At 38.4% G+C, this 23,297-nt stretch overlaps 1 protein-coding gene across 2 annotated transcripts in view; it reads left to right on the top strand.

Moving 5' to 3' along the window:
• The window catches only part of Etv5 (ETS variant transcription factor 5), a 58,898-nt gene that overhangs the window by 16,477 nt on the left and 19,124 nt on the right, over positions 1-23,297 (top strand). For both annotated transcript variants that reach the window (XM_021730326.3, XM_005331011.5), the window contains exons 6-7: positions 12,578-12,707; positions 13,600-13,887. In XM_021730326.3, the coding sequence (XP_021586001.1) occupies positions 12,578-12,707; positions 13,600-13,887 (418 nt within the window). The remainder of the gene's footprint in view (positions 1-12,577; positions 12,708-13,599; positions 13,888-23,297) is intronic.

The raw sequence follows: 23,297 nt of genomic DNA, 5'->3' as shown, positions 1-23,297 counted from the left end.
ATTCTAACAGTTTGGAATGCCTCTGACAGTTAGAAATCCAGAAATCCCCTTCCTGCAGAGTACATGTCCCTGTCAAGTCAATCCCTCTTCCCACAAAGAAGTTGATCTGCCTTTGTGATTGCAAAGCCACCATTTTCATCTCTTCCTGCTGTGATTCCAGCCAGAAAGGCTTTGTGTGAGGGTCTAATGGAAGCTAGGACCTGGGGCCCCTGAGGCTTGAATTGCTGATGTGCTTTGGCATCTTCAGAGCTGAGTTTTTCTGTAGTTGAATCTATCTTGCATCTCATATAGTTCACATTCCAAGGAGCAATAAGGGCATAAAATACTGTCATGCTTTGGGGCTGGGGTTGTACCTTACCTCAACCTTACTGGTTGAGCGCTTGCCTTGCATGCGTGAAGCACTGGGATTGATCCTCCACGCCACACAAAAATAAATAAATAAAATAAAGATGTTGTGTCCATCTATTAAAAAAAAAAAGTACTATAGCACTGGCTTTATGCAAACCAAATTAGAAATGCCCCCACTCCTAAAACAAACATACACTCTGCAGCACCTTGTCATCAAAGAACAACTCAATATACTCCAGCATTTTCCCAGAGGAAGTGATATTCTACAAACCCAATACTTCATACATGTCACAATTTAGACCCATGGTGCTGTTATCGGCTGAACTCCACAGTGGAGATTAAGGGTGATCTGGGATAAACTGGGGAGGGGAGAGAGGCTTACAGAGCATGGCTTCATGGACTTAACCTCTTCAGGTTAAATTGTCTAATTTTAAACCTAGGTGGGGGAAGTTTTATCACTAACTCTTAATTCCTCTAAACTGTGAGAAATTCATTCTCTCTCAGAGGGCTTCTTGAAAAATTAGTCCAGTTATTTTCTAAGCTCCTTTTCCTTCCCTTAATTTCTAAGTCCTACATTCAGGGACCTTGGGTTTCCATTGTCAGAATTCTAAAGTAATCTTCCAGTGTTCCTAACAACTGTGTGTTTCTGCCACCCCATTTATAAATCAAGAGTGGGTTCTCTGAAGACACAGTCTCTACACTGTCTTGCAAGCAAAGTGCTTAGCATTTTTTTAATAGTTCACTAGAGAAATTCCTGGGCTTTTTCCCCCCAAATACAGTTCTGGTTCTTGAATTTCCCAACACTTGGTATAAACCTCAACTGCTCTTTTTTTTTTTTTTTTATAAATTTGTTTTTTAAAGAGAGAGAGAGAGAGAGAGAGAGAGAGAGAGAGAATTATTAATATTTATTTTTTTAGTTCTCGGCGGACACAACATCTTTGTTAGTATGTGGTGCTGAGGATCGAACCTGGGCCGCCCGCATACCAGGCAAGCGTGCTACTGCTTGAGCCACATCCCCAGCCCCTCAACTGCTCTTAGATATAAGAGATGTCCCCTTACTTCACTTCTGTTCCCACTGTAGTAAGACTTGGCTCTGATTGCATGGGTTATCATTTCACTCTGGTATTCCCCATCTTTTTTTAATGTAGGGTCATTAAAACTTCAAAAACTTGAATCTTGATCTTAGTTTGATGCTATTCCTATACCAGTGTAACCCTAACTCGTTTTGTTGGATCTGTTCTTCCCCTTGCCCGTATCATGATATTAAGTTCAAAGCCTTTTTCCTGGAGCTGATTGTGTTACCCAAATTTCTGGGACTAAATTCTAACAATAGAGTGGGTTTTTTTTTTTTTTTTTTTTTTTGTCCACACACCAATTATCGAAGCCTTTTTTGCTGAGTGTAGTTTTTTTTCACGCTGCATAGGAGAAATCTGATTCCTGTAGCCAAATGTTCCAGGAACTAGCTCTATTGGTTCCTAATTTGGCTTGTGGGTTATTTATTGTACAGAAGGTGATATCGCCAAACAGAAAGGACTTTAACCTCATGGTTAAGCCTATATTCTGAGACCCCAAAATATACCATGAGGGTCAGTTCTTTTGGTCCTTGCTGAGAAACAGGACAAATTGGAAAAAATACCTGGAATAATTCACATCATAACCTCCTCCCACCGTAACTTCCTCCCTCCGCCATGGTTAATTATCAATCTAAAATCCTGAGTACTACAACTGTGCCAATCCTAAAGCAATTTTTCTCTATACCTACTGATTCCCTATCTCAGAGTAGAAACCTTATTTTCTTCATGTAGGACTTAGCCTAAGACAAATGCATCTGTTCTTGAAGTTTGGGATTGCAGAATGAACTTGCCCTGAAATCTCACGGGGTGTGTCTGCGTAGGTGTTGACTGTACCAAGTGTTTTATCGTGTCTCTCAGACATTGACTCCATCCCATACTCCTGCTGCCATCCTTGGTTCCTAAGGCATAAATGCACAAGGGATTCTCCAAGGCCAGCATGCTTTCTTCAGTACAATTTAGATCTTTAGCTCCATATCCCTTTCTGATTCCTCAGCCTGATAAGCTAGTTTGGGCCAGTCGGAGCCTCAGAACCTCTTGTGCCTTTCCTGCCAAGGGCCCAGCAGCAGAAGTCTTGGCCACCCAGTTCAAGTTCTGTTTGCTTGCCCTGGTCTTGGTCCTGTTCAGCCATTAGGGACAGAAATTGCCAAGCCAGCTGCTTGGGGGATGAGAATGAGGAAGAACCTCAAGAAAGAGACCTTGAATTCTTTTTAATTCTGCTAACCTTCACAGTTGGTGATAACTGTATTTTGCTCTCTTGAGGACGCTGGAGATAAAATCTAATGCATTGTCTAGCTTTTCTGGTAATGTTCTAACCTTGTGAATATATATTCACAAAGAATGAATTTTTTTTCCCCAAGAATGTTTTATGGCGTTGAGTTGGACATATGTTTTAGTTCCTGTTATATATCAGTAATATGTATATGGAATTACTGATGGGTGTTACTTTGGCAGGTCATTTTGTACTTAAGCAGTCTTTTTACTTAAGCAGTCAAGTCTTGGCAGCAGGAAATAGTCACAGTGGGAGCAGTGGCAGTTTTTGCCATGTCTAGGGTGTTTTCCTTGCCCTTTTAAGTGGGCCAAGGCCAACAAAATATTTGAGAACCACAGGCTTAGACTTTAGAGTATGACCAACATTTATCCTTGTGTAATTTTAGATTCCCAGGGTTGAATTATCCTTCCAATTTGGTAACAAGCCAAGGGTAGCTTTCTTCATGTGTGAATGCATGGGTTTGAAGTTCTTAACACTTCTGCTTTTGACATGTTAGTCAACCATAAAATAAAGGATTTTTCCCCCCTCTCAATGCTTTTTTTCCATTTCTTAGAGGAAATGGAATATAATATGTCTTATTGGATTTATTTTTAAGACAGATTCCTACATTTACTTCATTGATTTCTGTATATGTATCCTTTTTTTCCTTCTGAAATATTTGAAAGCAAGTTGCAGACATTATGGCATTTCACCCCCAAGTACTTTATGCACATCTGCAAAGATTAAGGACTTTCTTCCCTTTATCCTAAGAAAATTACATGTCATTTGGTGTAATACTCAGAATTCTCCAATTGTTCCCAACAGTCTTTTGTGACTAATATTGATATTGTTTCTTGTTTGTTTGTTTGTTTGTTTTACCTAAAATTGAATTAAGAATCACACATTGCATTTATTTTATTCCTCATATATCTTCTTTAATCTACAATAGTCTCCCAATTTTGCCCATATAACACTGACTTTTTAAGAGTACTGGCCAGTTATTTTATAGTTGTCAAGTTTTTTAGGATACATTTTAAAAGGATATATAGAAATGCAAATAGCACTCAGAAATGCTGATCTCAGGCCTGGAAATACAATAAATTGTTGATTCTCTCACTTTTCCCATCCATGTATGTACTGACCTTAAAAGAACAGAGTGAGTCCCTTTAATCCCATCACAAATAGTTTGTGCATATTTGGGGTGAGGGGCTTTGGGGGGGACTCATTATTATTATTTTTTTTATATTTATTTTAGTTTTTGGCGGACACAACATCTTTTGTTGGTATGTGGTGCTGAGGATCGAACCCGGGCCACACGCATGCCAGGCGAGTGTGCTACCGCTTGAGCCACATCCCCAGCCCCCTCATTATTTTTTTTTAAACACAGCTTGTTTAATAGTTGATCCTACAATTTATGAATGATTTTTCACTACATTAAATTTGAGAATTTATGCATATGAAGGTTCAGTGTGTTAGATGTTGAAATAGCATTTTCCCCTGTACTTCCTCCAGTTCTGTTTTTAGAACGTGTACCCCTTGACTAAAATTGATATTTCCAGTTTTTATTTTCAAAACCTGTTGCCAGGCAGGATCAATGCTAACCATTCAGATGAGTTTGGGCATGCCTCTTATTGGGTTGAGAAATCTTAGACATCCCTTTTTCCACATACTCTTTTTTAAACTGCCAGAAACAATCCACTCACTTGGTGTTCTCCTTGTGATCCTTATTGTTCCCAGAACAGGGTATTATATACTTCCATTGTCATTCACTAGTGCTGCTTTAGCAATCACAAAGAATATGGTGATAATAATAAATTTTATGCCTAAAATGAGTTTCTACTTGGTCCTAAAATAGAAAATCATTTCTGACTACTTCTAATAATATGGCAGAATTTAAAAAATAAGCCTCATCCTATTCACCCATTTTTTTTTCTTGCTAATTAACTGTATGAGCTTTGTCTCACAATTCATCAAAAAAGGCCAGAGCTAAGAAAAGGCAAGACAAGGTTAGAAAGTAGACTTTTGACTTTATCTTGATTTTTCAAATCATAGACCTCAGAGAATACTCCCTCTGGTCACTAAAAGCCCTCTGGTCTTTGGGATGCTAGACAAGTTAAGGGTAAACCATCAAGGAAAAAGAGGCCACACCTCTTTTCTTTCCTGTTGGGTCCTTTGGTTTTTGCTTTGCCAATGTCATTTTTATATTCACACGTCTCTCTGCTTGATAGTCTTTCCTTTGCCTTTCCTCATGTTCTCTACACCTGACATAATCAAAAAATAGTATGGTTAGATGCCCTGGGCTTCCCCACCCCCAATTCTTGACTAAACAGCACATGGTTCTTCCCTTAGAGGGAAATGGGTACCATAGTAGCAGTTTGAGAAGCAGTGACCCTAAGCTGGTAGTCAAGATAGTAGTATGTTTAGGAATCAACCTACCTCACTTTATTTAGGATTACTGTCTGGAATCTTAATAATATCTGGCCATGACTGTTTGAATACATTCCACATCACATTTGTTCTGAAGTGCTATCGGAGGCTCTGGAGTGGACACTGGCCACCTGAGACGCAACCTCATGGGCATGCCATTCAGAAGCAGGTGTTGGTGTTCTGGTCAACTTCCGTCATGAGACACAACCTTCCATGTAAAGTAAGAGGATCATGGCTGTTGAATGTGACCAAATAAGGGCCTCTCCCAAGGTCAGGCTCACACAGCTGATTTGGAAAAGATGAGTCTGTCTCACGTGAAGGTAATGAAATTGAAGAAGGGAGGAGGAAAACCCTAAAACAAAATCTAAAGGACAACTGGTAGAAGGCAGGCAAAGCCTCTGTGTAGAGCAGCAAAAGTCAGGGTGGGTTTAGGCCTTCTTCCCCTCAGACTGCAGTTTAACTGATCAGCAATTTCATTTACTCTCCTCCGTAGCTACGTAAATGTTTCATGTATTCACAGCAAAGTCTGTGGCAAATTGAAACTTTGATGATTTTGAAACACCAAAGGAAAGTCTTATTAGTCAATAGGTTTTGCCTTTAAGAAAAAAATCCTTTTGAATGAAACTTTCATTCATCCTAACATTTAACGTAAGTGCTTCCCCTTGTTCATGTCCCCTTGCTGTACTGGTGAAGTTTGCTATTAACCCTGTGTGGGGTAGCTGCCCTAGACAGAGTCCACAGGCCTGTACTTGTGGACAGGAAAAAAAATTTGCCATTGGAGAGAATTATTATTTCTTTTGAATGGACCAGCTTGTCTTTTTTTCTATCTTAAAATAATTGGGTTATTTCTTTGGAAGACAATTTATCTTTTGTGATGGTAGAAAAGCTTTCTAAAATTTGAGGAATTTAGCATTAACTCATTGATGTCATTGGGACAGGACAGAGCTGCTTTTTTAAAAAAGTAGAAACTAAATTGAAATAATAGAAACTAAATTGAAACTAATAGAAATCATAAGGGTACAGCTGCATGATGAAGTTTCATGAACATTATAATCATTTAGATCAGGAAACAACTTATCAGAATACAAAAAGTCCTTTTGCCCTATCCACTTGAAAGTAACCTCTGTTCTGCTTTAATGGATTAATTTCATCTCTTTTTGTACTTTATATAAATGGGTGCATACAGTGTATAACTTTCTGTGTCTGGATGCTTTTGCTCAGCATATATGTGACATTCATGTTCATGCAGTTGAAATTTTATTCATTCTCATTCTGTGTAGGGCTAAGATTTTGTTTGTGGTTACATGGGACTTATAGATAAACCTTGGAACAATTGATCTCTTTATAATATCAAGTTTTCCAATCCATAACAATACATTTTTACATTTGTTGAGAGTCTTTTAATTTTTCTTAGTGTTTTGTAATTTTTAGTATAGGCATCTTACATGTTTTTTATTAGATGTATTCCTAGATATTTGATGTTCTTGTTGTTATTAGGAATTATTTTTTAAATTTCACATTGTTTTGGATATTGGATATAGAAATAGTTCTTTTTTCTATATTGACTTTATATCCAATGACTTTGCAAAATTAGACTGGTTCTTAAACTTTGTGGATACTTTAATATTTTCTATGTAACCAACCAAACTATCTGTGAATAATGACAATTATATTTCTTCCTTTCTAATCCTTTTGCCTTGTGTTTATTTTTCTTGCCTTATTGCATTGGCTAGGATCAAGCCTTTTTTTTTTTTTTTTTTTTAAATCATCTCTGGGTCAGAAAAATTTTTGAAGGAGCTCCCTACTGTAATATGAAGAGCAACTAGGAAATTATGTTCATTCACTCATAAACACTAAAGTTTTTTATTTTTATTTTTTGGCTGTACTAGGGATTTAACCAAGGGGTATTCTACCAGTCCTGTTATTGAGGCATTGATTGATTGATTGATTGATTGATTGCAGTACAGGGATTGGACACAGGGAGCTTTACCACTGAGCTGTCTCTCAGCCCTTTTTATTTTATTTTGAGATAAGATCTTGCCAAGTTGCCAAGGATGACCTCAAACTCAGTCTTCCAGCCTTAGCCTCCCAAATTACTGGAATTACCAGTCATGCACCGCTATGCCCAGCCATATCTAAATTTAAAATGTTATGGTATAAAGCAGTCCACCATATTTGTAATGCATACCCATAAATAAATAATTAAATCTTATTTACTAACTGCCCTTGGCATTTCTATCCCCGAAAAGCAGAAACTTATTTATATTCATATATATATATATATAGATAGATAGATAGATAGATAGATAGATAGATAGATATAGATATAGATATAACATAATATTCATTTATATATTATAAAATTTGGCAAGGATCCTTAACAGAGTTCTTGTCAAATAGGTATTCAAAGTGTTCCTGCCTCAGAGGTAGTATTAAGAGAGGTTGTCCAGAAGCATTTTTAGGGAACCACAGGGTTTCTGGTGTGAGAGACAGCACCCACTTAATAATATGGAGTCTGCTTAGTTAGTAACTGGCTGTAGAAGATAACAGGTCTTCCAGAGTGCCTGCATTTGTCTAAATGAGCTGAAGACTTTGATCAACTTGAGTATAAAAGGAGAATGTGACCTTTTAAGTGGAAATTAGAACAAGAGGCAAGGATTGCCAAAAAAAATGAAGGCTTTTAAGTCAGAAAAGTTAATTTTCAATAGGGGTGAAGGAGGATCCTAGGCATTTTGGTGTCCTGCAGATAGGGGAAGTTGTTCACTCTTGAGTATAATTAAGTGTCTGAGGTGTAACCCTACTGGACAGTACGGAGGAGACATAAGGATACAGCCTTGGCAGTGGCAAAAAGTAATTCTTCCTTTGTCTTCTCCTGGTTTGTCTTCCTTCTCCATCACGTTTCCTATTTCTTTAATCCCTTTTTGATTTCGTCTTTTTCCTATCAGATTCCATCTGGGAGGTAAAGGAATGGAATGGCTAAGAACTGCTTGGGTGGAAATTCCAGGCATTTACTGTGGCATATTTCTTTGAGCCTTATTTTCCTGTCTGTAAATGAAGATAATGAAGTAGTTTTGTTTGCCTTTTGTTTTTGTTTGTTTGTTTTTTGGTACAAGGATTGAACTCAGGGGCACTTAACCACTGAGCCACATCTCCAGCCTTTTTTATTATTATTATTTTTTTTTATTTTGAGACAGGGCCTTGCTAAGTTGCTTAGGGCCTAGCAAAATTGCTTAGGCTGGCTTTGAACTTGCAATCCTCCTGTCTTAGCTTTCCAAGTGTCTGGGATTACAGGCATGCACCACCAAACCCAGCGAAAGTAGTTTTCTTATTTGGCTAGGAAAATTGAATGAAATAAGGTACATGAAAGCAATTTGGCAAAGAGTGAATGTTAAGAGGTCTGCCCATATGCCTCTTTGTTGGTCTCTCTTGTTCTTTTCCAGAGATATGGTTTTTCCTTGCCCATTTTTCCTGTGTTCTAGAGCACTTTCTCTTAACCAGGTGCAATGAAGTATTTTTATTTTAGTTGGGAAAAAAGGTTTTAACATTTTTAATGTACAAAGCGGGTGAGTGGAATATCTTCCATTTTTGTCAATATGGCAGAAGACTGCTAAAAGGACGGTAGGAAGCCTTTGCTTCCTCTCCCCTCTCATGGGTAGCTCCAAAATCTTGATCAAGTCCTTTAACTCTTTTGGTCTCAGGGGACACTTAACCACTGATCTCCATCCCTAACCTTTTTAATTTTTTTTTCTCTCTAATTTAGGGCCTCTAAATTGCTGAGATTGGCCTTGAAATTTTGATTCTCCTGCCTCAGCCTTCTGAGTCACTGGGATTACAGGCATGGGCCACCATGCCCAGTTCTTCAGAGTTCTTATCTGTATGTGTAAGGGCTTGATTTATGTGTATTAAAGTCTTAGTCTCTCTTCACTGCATCTATGAAAGGATGCTAAGAATCAAATTATGCATGCGTTGAGGAAGGGCTTAAGTCTAGTCTGCTTTCCATTACATCCTCAGAATCTCCAGAATGGTTGGCCCATAGAAGATACTCAAAGAATACAGTGAGATGGCGAGAAAAGGAAAGGAAGAAGAATTCTTTACGATAAAGAAGGTGGCCCATATTCATCAAGAATTCTTGTTAGCGCACCATTGACCCACACTGTGGGCCTGTCTTCTGTAACTCTGAGCTTAAAATCAAAGTTTCTAATTGAAGAAGATATTTATCAGCTCAAATAGTAAACACTTTTAACATTTCTAACTTCCGCTCAAGAGTTTATGATCTGTTTTCATTTCCAATTTGTTGCTGTCCTTCATAGTCCTAGGTCTCTGTCATTGTTTAAGGCAGCTATGCAAAGGTACTCTATTTTTGAAAGCACAGGGTATAATTATGCAACATCATAGCACCATCTGCAAGGTGCTGTGCCATTTTCTTTATTTCTCAGGCAGCATCGCATACCTCATTTTACAAATGAGGAAACAGACTGAAAGCAAAGAACATTCCTTGGGCTTCTGAGTTTCTGCTTTAAATACACCACTGTCTCTAACACATGCCATAGTCTGGGCTTCTACTTCTAGTCCAGCAGAACTTGGGGGAACTGAGCTTTCTTCCTCACCACTCATAGGATCCCTAACACTCATAGGATCCTCCTGCTAGGATAGATCTGTGAGACCTTCCATTCTTCTTCCTTCCATGTTTCATTGTCCTTCAAATGGTTGATTCCTGGGGGAAGAAACTATACGTGACTAACATTGTACCTAAACTTATAGGGTGGATGTGGTCCCTGCCTTCAAGGTTAAGAACCAATTGGAAATAGTATCTGCTTGTTTGCTCATCCAACATTTCTTGAACTCCCTTTTGTTTAGAGAACAGAAGATTTTACATGTAAAATAGTTTTCAGGTGAAAAAATACTATAGTAACTTAGAGCCAAAATGGTGTAATACACTCTAAAAGTTCTGTTTACATTTGAAGAAATGAAGACATCAAAATTAGCTAATAGTTTAGATCTCTTTTAAAATGTATGTATGCTGTTCCTGAAACCATTGTAAAACTTTTCTTTCTGGGCGACTTTGGTTTGCTCTCTAGTATCAATCATGTCAGCAGAACTGATAACTTTTATAATAACATTGTGGAATAAAAGCAAAACATTTCTTAAAAGTGAGAAAATTGAATAATTCCTCAGATTGTTTCCTTTCCAAACTTAGGTCAAAAAGTGATTACAAATGAATTCTTTTAGACAAAGTAAGAAAAGTACTTTTCAGGGGCATGTAACTTTTGTTTAGACTGGAACATCATTACTTGTCTCCATTATTTTGCCCAAAATACCTATGGCAGAGGACTAGTGAGAATAGAGGCAGTAACCAGGGCCATGCTGAGAGCTGCCTCAGGGGGACCATGTTCTGTGTCAATCGTCTGACTCTCCCTCCACATTTAATAACAACATCCAAACAACAACAATCTTGGCTACTTTGTGTCTGAATATCTGAAGACATTTGATAACAATTGAGTGTTGGCTGCCATGATGTCACCATCGAAAAATCACGAGAGACTCTAATATTAGACTTCTAAATATAATCTGCCTGTTCTCAACTTATTTCATGTATTCCGGAAAAGCAATTGGCATTATGTAAGAAAGGAATTATAAAAACCAGTCTTTTCTAGTCAGTCACTGGCAGGACTCAGCTAAACCTTGTTGTCTGGGGTCAGGCTGCACATCCATAATCCCAGCTACTCAGGAGGCTGAGGTAGTAGGATCACAAATTCAAGGCCAGCCTAGGCAGTTTATAGACCCTCTCAAGATAAAAAATAAAAAGGGCTGGGGGTGTGGGTCAGAGGTAGAACATTTGCATGCCATGCACAGAGCCTTGTGTTCAATCTTCAGTATCTCTCTCTCTCTCTCTCTCTCTCTCTCTCTCTCTCTCTCTCTCTCTCTCTCTCTCTCTGTCACACACACACACACACACACACACACACACACACACTAGTAGTTTATTTAGCTTACGGTTTAGAGGTTTAGCGTCTGTTGCTGGTTCATAACATGGCAGAAAAGCAGAAGGGAAAGTGAGCATGTGCAAGAGAGAAAAGTCTGAAAAGCTGGATTGTCTTTATAATAACCCATTCATTCCCTCGAGAACATCCTTAATTCTCTTCTTGGGGGCAGAACACTCATGACTCAAACACTGCCTTAAAGTCAAATATAAGTTTCAGAATGGACAAAGCACATTCAAACCATGAGTAGCATCATGTATGGAAGGACTGGTTGTGAAAAGCTGCCCTTGCTGGTTGATCACTAGTTGGGCCTGGGCCAGACGTGACCATAGAGGTAGCCAGGACTTCAGTATGCTTTTAGCCTTTCCTAGTAAGTTGGTTGGTCTGTTCAATTCCTTTGCTTTTTAAAATTTTTGTAGTGCTCCTGAAGTTGAGTGTTTCTTATTCAGAGCTGATATTTAGAGTTATTTGGAAAAGGACTTTTTAAAAATCATATATATAATTTGCTACTCTCTCTGAATAAGAAATGTATTTGCACCAGCAGTTTGAAGCCTTTGATAAGCTAATGTATAGTGCCTATCAACACTTTTTTGACTGTTTTGTTGTTTTTGGAAAAAAAATTCTTTGTGTCTTTTTTTTTTCTTTTTCTTTTTTTTCTCTTTGTGTCCTTAACTCTTGGTGGTCCACTACCACCTGCTTTTTTCCTGAAGATCCATCACCTATAGGATTTTTTAAAAATATTTTTAGTTGTAGATGGACACAATACCTTTATTTTATTTAGTTTTTTTATGTGGTTCTCGAGAATGAACCCAGTGCCTCACACATGCTAGGCAAGTACTCTACCAATGAACCACAACCCCAGCCCACCTGTTGGATCTTTAAGGGTTTTGGAACCTCTGAGAAACAAGATCCATTGCCATCGAAATTTGGGGGAAAGATTTGGCTAATTAAAAGTGTCATTTCTGATTTTAAAGAACTAGGGAGGGGACTGGAACTGTGTAGCTCAGTGGTACAGCGCTTACCTAGCATGGGTGAGGCACTAGGTTCAATTCTCAGCACCATGTATAAATAAATAACAATGAAGGTCCATCAACAACTAAAAAATGTTTTAAAAAATAAAAGAACTGGGGAGGGGGTATGGGGTCAGAAAGAGGTGGAATGAGACAGGCATCATTACTTTATGTACATGTATATCTGTACATGTGGTATGACTGTACATGTGGTACGACTACATCAGGTATAATCAGAAATGAAAAGTTGTGCTTCATTTGTGTATAATCCATAAAAATGGATCAAAATGCATTCTGCTGACATGTATAATGAATTAGCACAAATAAAAGAAAAAAGAACTCTTCATTGGGTTTTGATGGGAGTTTATATGTGTGGTTTGCTTTCCTTGACACGAGACTTGACAAGAACAGTCAGCTAGTTTACAAGGTTTGCAGAAGGAAGCATTAAGCTCCTTGTTAACAGGCTGACCTCTGTCTTCTGATTTTCAGTGGTGCTTCATGCCCCACCTCCAACCAAGATCAAACGGGAGCTGCATAGCCCCTCCTCTGAGCTGTCATCCTGTAGCCATGAGCAGGCTCTTGGTGCTAACTATGGAGAAAAGTGCCTCTACAACTATTGGTAAGTGGAGCAGGGAAAGGCTTCCCAGAAACAGCCATCAAGTTCAGTGACCCAAATATTATCCAGCAGATCCTTGGGGGGTCTTTTGTGGCATTGATATAGGTGTAGCCTAATCCATTGGGAACCACTGAGCTACACATAAAAGGCAAAACATTTAAAGTGTTGTAGCTCTAAGGGAACCAAGTTCATGGGATACCAAGCCCTGCTAGAGCCCAGAATACTGGGTGTTTGATCTGTGGCTTTGAGGCAGGTAATATATACTTCTTCATGTCTATCATATGTTAATGTGAACTTTAAGCACCAAGGAAGTAATCTTCAAATCAGAGTAAACAAAAGAGTCCCGATGCCTGTGCCCTTTACTTAAGAATATGCAGGCCCCCAGAATGAAGCTTTAATTTTAAATCATTCTTTGCTAGAGAAGGTAAACATAGATCTCTGCCTGAAAGGGGGAAGAGAAGACTTGTTAATTCAAGTGATATTACATCAGAAATTTACCTTCTGCAAAGATTCTAATTCCAGGAACCCTGGAATATTTAGGAGAGGGGGACCAGAGAGTACCTGAGGCGGAAATTCTCCCCTCACCCATCTACCCCTACACGTGCCTACATACACAGAGAATTCTTTTAGAAAGAGGGAAAAAGGAAACCGGAAGCAGAGGCTAAAATTATCTTTGTGAAAAATCACTAGAAGTGTTAAACAAATCCCTGTGACGCAGTGTGTTTGTCACTTTTCAGAGGTACAAATATTCCCTCAGGGCTGCTAGCAATTTAACTATGTTAATGCTGTCATTTCCTGGCAACAATGGGCTGCTCACTACTGTTCTGCTGGACCTGGTAACCATGCTAATGGCTTCATTGCAGTTTAATGGTTCCTTTTCTTTTTCTGTTCACAGTGCCTATGATAGGAAGCCTCCCTCTGGGTTCAAGCCATTAACCCCTCCTACCACTCCTCTGTCACCCACCCATCAGAATTCCCTGTTTCCCCCATCTCAGGCAACTCTGCCCACCTCAGCGCATGCCCCTGGAGCTGGCCCAGTACAAGGTGTGGGCCCTGCCCCCACCCCTCACTCGCTTCCAGAACCTGGACCACAGCAGCAAACATTTGCGGTCCCCCGACCACCACATCAGCCCCTGCAGATGCCAAAGATGATGCCTGAAAACCAGTATCCATCAGAACAGAGGTGGGTGCTGCTCCAGACCTTCTGAACTGCCTCCAGTATCCCTCTCCTTTTCTCAGTGGGAGAAGGGAAGCAGTTAGTCGTATTTGCCAGGTACCTATAATGTTCTCATTCCACCGAGGCGTCTTGTGAGGTAAGACCAATAATGATATGAATATGACTTGTTTATATACCACACTACTCCCGAGGTACTCCAAATGGTTTGTAGACATTACGACATCCTTATGAGGTAGGTAAGGAAGAGATAATTAGTGCTGCCCGCCCCCCTCCAAGCTAGGGGAAGGTTGACTTGCCCAGGATGTGTAATCTGTTGACCCTCTTCAAGGGCAGGTTTCCTGGCTCCTCATTGATTTTTGTCTGTGAGGGATGATCTTTGGTTTATGCTGCCTATAATTACTTTATTACTATTTTACATACATATTAGGGAAGATTGCTGAGTTACAGGAGTCATTATTATTCATCTGATTTTAACACGTTTCAACAGTAGATTAACCAAAGACCTTGATTGTAACAATCTGCTCTTGAGAAATCTCATGGTTATTTTTTCCTGTAGTTTTTCATTTCTAATAAGAAAAGCAAGGCATCAGGGGTAATTTGGAGTCCTTCATTTATCAAAAACTAAAAAGTATTAAGGGAATTTATTCTGTACACTCCAAACTTGAGTTCCAGCCTCCTAACTCTATTATCTGTGGTATTCTAGAATTTTGAAGGTTTATAGTTTGCCTTTACGTAGAATGCTCTGGGGACCTGTCCTTTTTTTTATTCCAAGTCTCGAATGCTGAGATAAAGGCAGTTAGGTGGGGAGAATGTAGAGTGTACTTCCCCAGGTCTGGTCAAGCTCAGATTCCTATCCATATTTACTTGGAGTTCATTTTCCTTATTTCTAGAGAAGTAAAGTGCCTCTGGCTGGTTCTGATCCATTCCTCCTTTGCTCTGACAGCCCCCATAAAGAATTACATAATATGGCTGGTTGGTGTTTATTCCCTTGGTTAGGCCAAGGGCCAGGAACACCTATGCTGTACAGGGTTCCAGGGGTGAGTGTTGTTAGGGTGCTGGCTCAGGAGGAGCCTTCACTTATTTGAAAGAGCTGCCACCAGGCTTTTGACAACTGTTACCTTATATCAATAACTTTGTCCTTTTTCAAGATAACTGGGAAATTTGGACTTTTATTAAAAGTAAAGTTTTTTGGTTTTTTTGTTTTTAAGTTGGCAACTGATTTAAATTAAAAACAACAACATTCTGCAGTCTAAACAAAACCTATCTGTGGGCAAAATCACTCTGCATGCCTGCCAGTTTGTGAAACTCTGACCTAGACACCATTTTTATTTCAACAGTTTTTTAGTGTTATGTTTTATGAACTTTTTAATAGCTCTGTGTCCAGGACAGAATTAAAAAGCAAAACATTTTATAGAAGAGAAATCAGGCATTGGAGCAACTAAAGGACTTTTAAAGAACACACAGCCAAATACAGGGTCTCACATTCAGAAACCAAATGTAAACTCCTGTAACTATACTATTTGTTTTGGTTATGAGGGGTTTTTTTGTTTGTTTGTTTGTTTTTGAGTTGTTGACATCCACTAATGGCTATTAAAAACTGGATAAGTGACCTTGATTCCAACTTAAACTATATCCATCTCATAATACCAATAGAACTTCTCTCTCAAATTACAAAACCCTCAGGACCTGCATAGTTACTCCAAAATCATGTGATAACATATCTTTTTTGTTTTGCTCTGGTTGTACTTTATCTGGTCAGGTGAATCAAGTAAGCTTTTTGAGGAAATAAGCACGGTTTAGACTCCTTTCTTTAGACTGCATTTCGCCTTATGTGCTTACTGTCCCTGGTGTATATTGATAGTGATGGCAGTTTGCTAGAATCATACTTGAAACAACTAAAATGTAATCTAGTCAAAAGTACATTCTTAATGTTTCATGTAATTTTCGTATATAATTCTTCACAGCTCAGTTTATTTTTAGAAGATAAACACTGTGTTTGAAAGCCGTGATTTATCTTGATTTCCTCCCCACAAGAAGGGGGAATACCATGTAATTTGGCATGTTCAGACATGTTCCATTTACACTGAACGACCAGCTGCTTCTCCAGGGACGTGCTCTGCCTTCAGCCAGCCCGGTCCTGCCAGGATTTTCAGCAGGCTGCTCACGGTGTTTACATGTGCCGGGTAGATCCTATGTTACGCCCATAGTGCTGGCCACAAGTATTTCTGTCTTTTATTGTACCATATCTCATTACATCTCAAGTAGAGGAAGGTCCCACAATTCAGCGAAAGGGGCTCCACTGAAGAAATATGTCATCTAAGAATTTTGAGATATCCTGATACCCTCATGCACTTGACAGCCAGAAAAGAGAAAACATTCCTGTAGTGGAAAAATTCGCTTCTGAATAGTCCCTGAGAGCATCAGCATCCTGGAGGTGATCATGCTGCCATTGATAGACTCTAGTGGCTGAGTGATCAAGAGAAGGCTACTTACATTTGGCATCTCCTAGGAAAAGAAATGGCCTAACCTGTTCTCTCCCTTGGTGGTGACAGTCCATACCTGAAGGCTTACTGGGATGAGCTAAGTTTTCTGGAATTTTGATTTAATAGAAACTACTCAGTCCTTAAAGATAGTAGATAAATCAAGATCTTTAATAGACTCAAATTTTTCTCGTTTCCATACTAATAAATTGTCATTCATTTTTACCTCTCACATTTTATAGTTTTTAGAGAAGAAAAGACTTGACTGTGAGTCACACGTATTGTGGGCTGACCTGAAACAAAGCAAATAGTGTCTGACGCATCTCTCTCGGCGTACCCTGTTAATAGCATGTTATGTATGGCAGCACAGATTCACTTTGGGATCCAAACTAAATTTCTTGTATGATTAATGGAACCTAAATAATGAACTTCTATTGGTTGGAATACAGATATATATATATATATATATACACATATATATATATAATTTTTTTCTCCTTTTAAAATTCGGAATCTTAAGAGGGCTGGTTTTCAACATTTTACCATGTTTACTGAAGGGTTATTACCTTTTATCAAGATGTTTAGTAAATGTTCCTTCTATCTCTAGATTACCAAAAGTTTTTAACATGAATTGATGTTGAAATTTATCAGACATTGTTTATGGCCCTATTGAAGTGATCATATGATTTTTCTCCTTTAATCATTTGGTACATTACACTGATTTAAATAAAACCAACTTTTTTGTTTGTTTCTCTGTTTGGTCCTGGAGATTAAACCCAAGGGCACTTTGCCACTAAGCTACATCCCCCAGTTCTTTTTCTGTTCTTTTTTTTTTTTTTTTTTTTTTTTTTTTTTTTTAAGATAGGGTCTTTCTAAGTTGCTGAGGCTGACCTCCAACTTGCAGTCCTCCTGCCTTCACCTCTGGAGTAACTGGGATTACGAGCATGTGTCACCTCTCCCAGTCCAATCTTGGATATTTGTGACACATTCAACACTTGTTTATTATGTGTTATCTTTTTTTTTTTTTGGTAAGTTGCTGAATTTGGTGGATTTATTTTGTTTGTTTGGCACTGCTGGGGATTGAACCCTGGGCTTCATGCATGCTAGGCAAGTGCTCTACCACTGATCTACATCCCTAGTCCTGAGCTTGATTTCCTAGTATTTATTTAGGACTTCTGAATCTATATTCGTGATTGAGAACAAAGTATCATTTTTTTCTTCTGTTGTCCTTGTTAGGTCTTAGCATGGAGGTCTCATCAAATGAATAAAGGGTGTCATCCATTTTCTGTATTCTGGAATATTACACATGAAATTGGTATTCTTTGTTCCTTGAATTTTTAAAAGAATTTACCAATAAAACCATTTGAACTTGACATTTTTCTTTGTGGGAAGATTTTTAATTACTGGTTCAGTGTCTTTGCCTGTTACAGTTTTGTTCTGGATTTCTATTTAATTGAGTAAGTTTAATAAAATGTTTTTCCCTAGGAATTTTTGTGAGTTTTAAAATTAATTGGCAGGAAGTTGTTAATTATGTCTTTTTTAAAAATCTCTATAGCATCTGTAGTTGTCTCTTTTTCATTTTTGATAGTGTTTGTTCAGACCTTTTTTGCTTTTTTTAACCTTAACATATACTTTGTCTTTTTGATAAGTAACTTTTAGCCTTATTTGTCTCTTGGTAATTTTTTGTATTTCATTGATTTCATACTAAAACTATTCTGTTATTCTTTTTTTCTAATTAATTTGGTTGGATGACTAGTGCATTAATTTTTTTTGCCCTTTTTATTTAGAATATGAGCTTATAACCAAGTAAGATGTCTTTTGAGGCTGGGAATGATATAGACTGATGATTTCCATGTCTCTTAAGGTTCATGTCTTATCTAGAAATAGTTGCTAGTCGTTTTCCCTTTCACTCCCCAAAGTGTCCCAGTTTGGACAATCAATTATTTGATCTCCCTACCCAAATCCTGCTTTAGTTACATTATATAAGTTATGATTTGTAGCATTTTAAAAATGCAGTTACAAGTACTTCCTATCATTTCTTTTGACCTTGGAGTTATGTACAAATATATTTCTTAATTTCTAAGCATGAAATGTGATTTTTATTTAAATGTCATCATCAGAGTATTTAAAAAGTTGATATAGTTGAGGAAACAAGGTAGGCCTATGACTCTGGAGTTGAACAGACTGACAGACCTAGGGTTGAATCCCAGCTCTTCTACTGTAGGATGTCAGGCAGGCACTTCACTTCTGTAAGCTGTGGTTTCTTCGTCTGAAAATGGAAGTATACTACACTTCCTGCATAGAATCATTGTATGGATTAAATAAAATCACATTGGGATAGAGAAGATGTTCAGTAAATATTCTGAGACCATTTTACTTAAAACACCGCTTTTATATTCTATATACTAAAAGAAATCTTCCAAAACATATGGAGATACCACAAACTTAGAAAGTTAATGTTAAGTTTTTAAAATGTAACACTCCTTTTATCCCAAATATTTTCATCATAAGGCTTATCATTCTGTATATGCACAACTGATACTTGATTCATCTAATATCCTAGTAGTGTGTCATATTTGCTTTACCTTCCTTCTCCCAGATTTCATCTTGAGAAATCAGACCAACATCTAGACCTAGAAAGGACACATTTTCTCCTCCCATCTGTCAGTGTTTTATCACAGTTTAGATCGACTGGTTTGAATCTAAGCATTGTTGACAGGTCTCCAGGAGTTGACAGTCCTGGGAGTTGTTTCAGAGGTTTTTGGGTGTGCTTTTAGGAACCATGTTTGGCTTAGGAGTATATGGCAGGAAAATAAACACAGATGTGAAGTTGGGCGGTACATTGCCACTTGCAATAAAAATCAGGATCCTCTTTCTGAAAAAGGAGAATGGATATTGTAGACAACTAATAAACTCTCTTAGTTAAATTTGTGTCTGTGATGATCTTCTCCCAACTTTTTAGGGTCTTTAGACTTGCATAGCTTCTGATTTTAGCTGGGGAATTTTAGAAAAGGTTGTGTATTTGAGGGTTTTGTGTATTGAGGACCTGGCAGTGTGCTGGGCCCTATTCCATACATTCTATTATAATGACCTTTACAATAGACCTTTGAGACAGATATCCTTGTTGTCTGTCTTTTATTGATGAGGAAACTGAGGTTGGGAGCAGTCACATAACTCACCCAAGGTCACACAGCTAGTAAGTGGTAAAGATTGGGTTTCAGCCTGGAATGTTTAGACTCCACAGCCAGAGCCTCTCTGTTTTTCATCATCTTCTCTTAGCCTTAATAGAAATAGTAAGTGGTGGTATTGGTTTCTTGGCAGATTGCACACACCATCTCTAAGCTGGCCTCCTAGCCCGTACTTCCTCACCTGGCACCCATAGCCACTGTGTAGGCTTCATCAAATCTGTACTTTTCTCCTCTTTTTTTCCCATAAGCATTGTGTTTACTCTATATGTTGGCAGGAGAGACTGAAAAGGAAATGCAGAAAAAGCATCTAACGGTTTTCATAACGTAAACCAAATGTTGGTAGCGTGGGTGAGCTCTTGGGAGGAAAGGCGCTATATAAATCTGACAAATAAATAAATAACTGGTTCTTTAAATAAACTGGCACTGTAAAAAGCCTTACTCAGTAGTCCATCTTCCTTTGCTCACCAAATGTGAGTTCATTATGCTTGAGCTCTGTTGGGGTCATGGGCCGCAGTGGGAGGGAAAGGAGGCCGGGTGGAGGCTGGGTAGAGACCGGCTGCTCCTGGATTCAGAACGATCGCCTGCCTCAGTAAAGAAGCAGCGGCTTTGTCCAGGCTATTTTATGTAGACAACACATTCTTAGATACTTCAAAAGCATTGCTGTGAGGGGAACGGGGTTCAAATGAAGGTCAGTGAGTAAAGTTCACAGAATGTATTTTGAGGACAAGAACTGCATTACTTTACTTAATCTCTACAAATAGGAACAATTACAGCAATGAATTCTGCGAGACTCTTTTCTTCCAAATATGTTGGGTTGATGACCTACCCCCAAGTTCCCCTTTGCTACTCCTGCTTTTTCAAAGCAAATCAGTGCTGAGCAAACCCCAGTTACAGAAGCTGCCCTGCAGATCCTAGGCCTCGGAGCTTCATGTGTCCTTAGAGTATGGGGTTGAGGGGTGGCCGGTGCCCATGTGGAAGGACCTTTTCCTGCAGAGGCTATCCCAGGCCACTCTAGAGTTTCATGCTGGAAGGTGAGAAGATGAACACTAATCTGAAGTGGGGCCATCAGACCTGCCAGCTGCAGAGGCTCTGGTTACAGAACTGAGAGGTACAGGCCATTTTGGAGCCATCAGAGGAACTGATTTGTGGAGGTCACCTTTGAAGTTGCTAAGATGGTGGCAGAGGGGAAAAGGAGAGAAAAGGGAAGGTGGGTGCCCTCATTACTCCTCCTCCTAAGTAGCCTAAGTTTGGGCACTTTATAAAAATAAAGCCTTAAGAATAGCTTTTTGAGTTTCCTTTCTGAAAGACTTCCCTTCAGGTTTTGCAGCATGCTGCTGTGCCTGAATTCTAAATGTCAAGATTCAAAGTGAGTTGCAAATTTTCTTGTCTTCAGAGACCCTTGCAAGGTTTCCTTAAATAATAGCAACTTTGAAAATCTAGTTCCTGATGAAGTTCTGCTGTATGGCATGCCTGTCCCTTGTGAAAGGCTCTGGGCCCGCTGAACCTTACGCAGTTACTAAAACACATTGAAGACATCTGCCAAGCAGATATGGGTACTTTTGGTGTCTGGGTTAAAAGGATAAGTACATATAAAATTGCTCAGGGATCGTGTTATAAGATTATTTTATGGCTCTATGCCAAACATGGTGGCACACACCTGTAATTCCGGCTTCTAAGGAGGCTGAAGCAGGAGGACTGCTAGTTTGAATCCAGCTTGCCAATTTAGCAAGACCCTGTCTCAAAATTTTAAAAAGGATTGGGGATGTAAAAGTACCCACAGGTTCAATCCCCAATACTGGGGGGAAAAAAAACATGCAATGCCGGTTGCAATGGAATGATAGCCACCTAAGAACATGCTATGACGTGCTACACCCCCTGATCTGAAGCGTGTTTTATCTGCACCCAGATCTCTGCAGTTTAAGATTTCAAATCTTGATGTTCTAGAAATCTGTTGGCCACCTGTTGCCACAGACTGATTTAAATCTAAGTCAAGTTATTTGATTAAAGCTATTCAAAGGATTCAGCTAAAAGTAGAGTAACACTAGTGTTTCAGAATTATATTGTTGGTTTTATTAAAAACTCATCAAGGAACTGAGGGTGAAGCTCAGAGTGTGTTTAGCGTATATGAGGCCCTATATTCAATCGTCAACACTGAAAATAAAAACCCTGTTTGAAATTAGTTGTTATAAATCATTCATTACTTCTCAAACCCTGATTCCTATTTTCTACCTGAGAAAACCACGAATGCTTCTCTACGTACCCAGAGGTTAGTGCCTCATGCAAATGTCATGGATTGAGGGTCTCGTCAAGCCACACTCTAAAAGCCTGTCCCTGTCTGTCAAAGATCAGGACCTATGGCAGAAGCCAGGCTTTATAGATATGATTGTGTTTCACCGGTCCAGAAGCTTTGGGAGGATAGTATATCCTCACGTCACAGATAGGGAAACAAAGCCAAGACTCTTTGCTCTGTCACTTCCCTAGTAAGTAGCATCACTTGAGGGTCTCAGGCTTTCCTTCCCTCAGCAGGGAGGGCAGTTGGCACACAGCTGGATTTATCTGACAGCTAAAAGGCATCAAGGATACTCACTGATTAGTAATCATAACAAAAGGCTTTTTATTGGTTTTTTTTTTTTTTTTGAGAGAGAATTTTATTTATTTTTTAGTTTTCGTTGGACACAACATCTTTATTTGTATATCGTGCGGAGGATTGAACCCAGGCCTCACGCATGCCAGGCGAGCACACACTACTGCTTGAGCCACATTCCCAGCCCTTTATTCTTACTACAAAAACAATGCTTGTTTATGTTTAAACCATAGATGGGCAAAAAAGAAAAATCACCAAAAATCATAGTTCCCCAAAGCAAGCAGCATTAACATGTAGGTGTAAATCTTCCCACCATTTTCTATGACTGCCATAATTTTTTTTTATTTTAGTAAAACTTTGATGTTCTATGAATTGTTTGGCAATATTTTGAAAATCTTTCCAGGTTCCTATGTATTTGCATAGTACATTGTATGTAATGGTTGCTTTCACTTAAGTGGTTATATCACAATGTACTTTTGGCCAGTTTCCTTGTTAGACATTTGTGTTAGTGGCCATCTTTGTAGCTTTCTCCAATCTGATTCAAGTGACATTTATGTGCCAGGCACAGACTTATTAGCTACTTGCTTATCCTCCAAGGAAAAAATATTTCTCTTTTTATTTTGTACTTTTTTTTATTACTAGTGAACTTAAATTTTTCATTTGTTTATGACCATTAATGTCTCTTAATGATTTTCCTGTTTATGCCCTTTACCCATTCTTCTCTTCTGAAATGTTAATCTTTTATTGGTTTTTAAAAGCTATGACATTAACATTGTCAGAGATTTTTCCCTGGTTTTACTTTTGGTTTTGGTTTTGATATTTTCTGACTATTATAGATTTCTCCACCACCACCACCAAATTAATGTTTTTCTTTTGGTTTTGTTTCTGCTATTTTTTTGGCTTGTAGAAATTTATACAGTGAGATATATCCATGTTTATCTTCATAGTTTCTACTGTTAGTATGATACTTAGAAGTTTCCCTCACTCCAAAATTATTTAAGTTTTCATATCTATTTACTTTGGTATTATGGTTTCACATTTTACATTGAAATCTTTTATCCATTTGAAATTTATTTTGGCATGTGGTATTAAATGGAATCTAACTTTTTTCTCACTAATTTGAAATGCCAACTTTAACAAGTAGTAAGTTTTGGAATATACTTG

The sequence above is a fragment of the Ictidomys tridecemlineatus genome, chromosome 3 (assembly GCF_052094955.1).
Source record: "Ictidomys tridecemlineatus isolate mIctTri1 chromosome 3, mIctTri1.hap1, whole genome shotgun sequence".
Taxonomy (NCBI): domain Eukaryota; kingdom Metazoa; phylum Chordata; class Mammalia; order Rodentia; family Sciuridae; genus Ictidomys; species Ictidomys tridecemlineatus.
The sequence above is the reverse complement of the archived record's forward strand: the minus strand, read 5'-3'. Positions and strand labels throughout refer to the sequence as shown.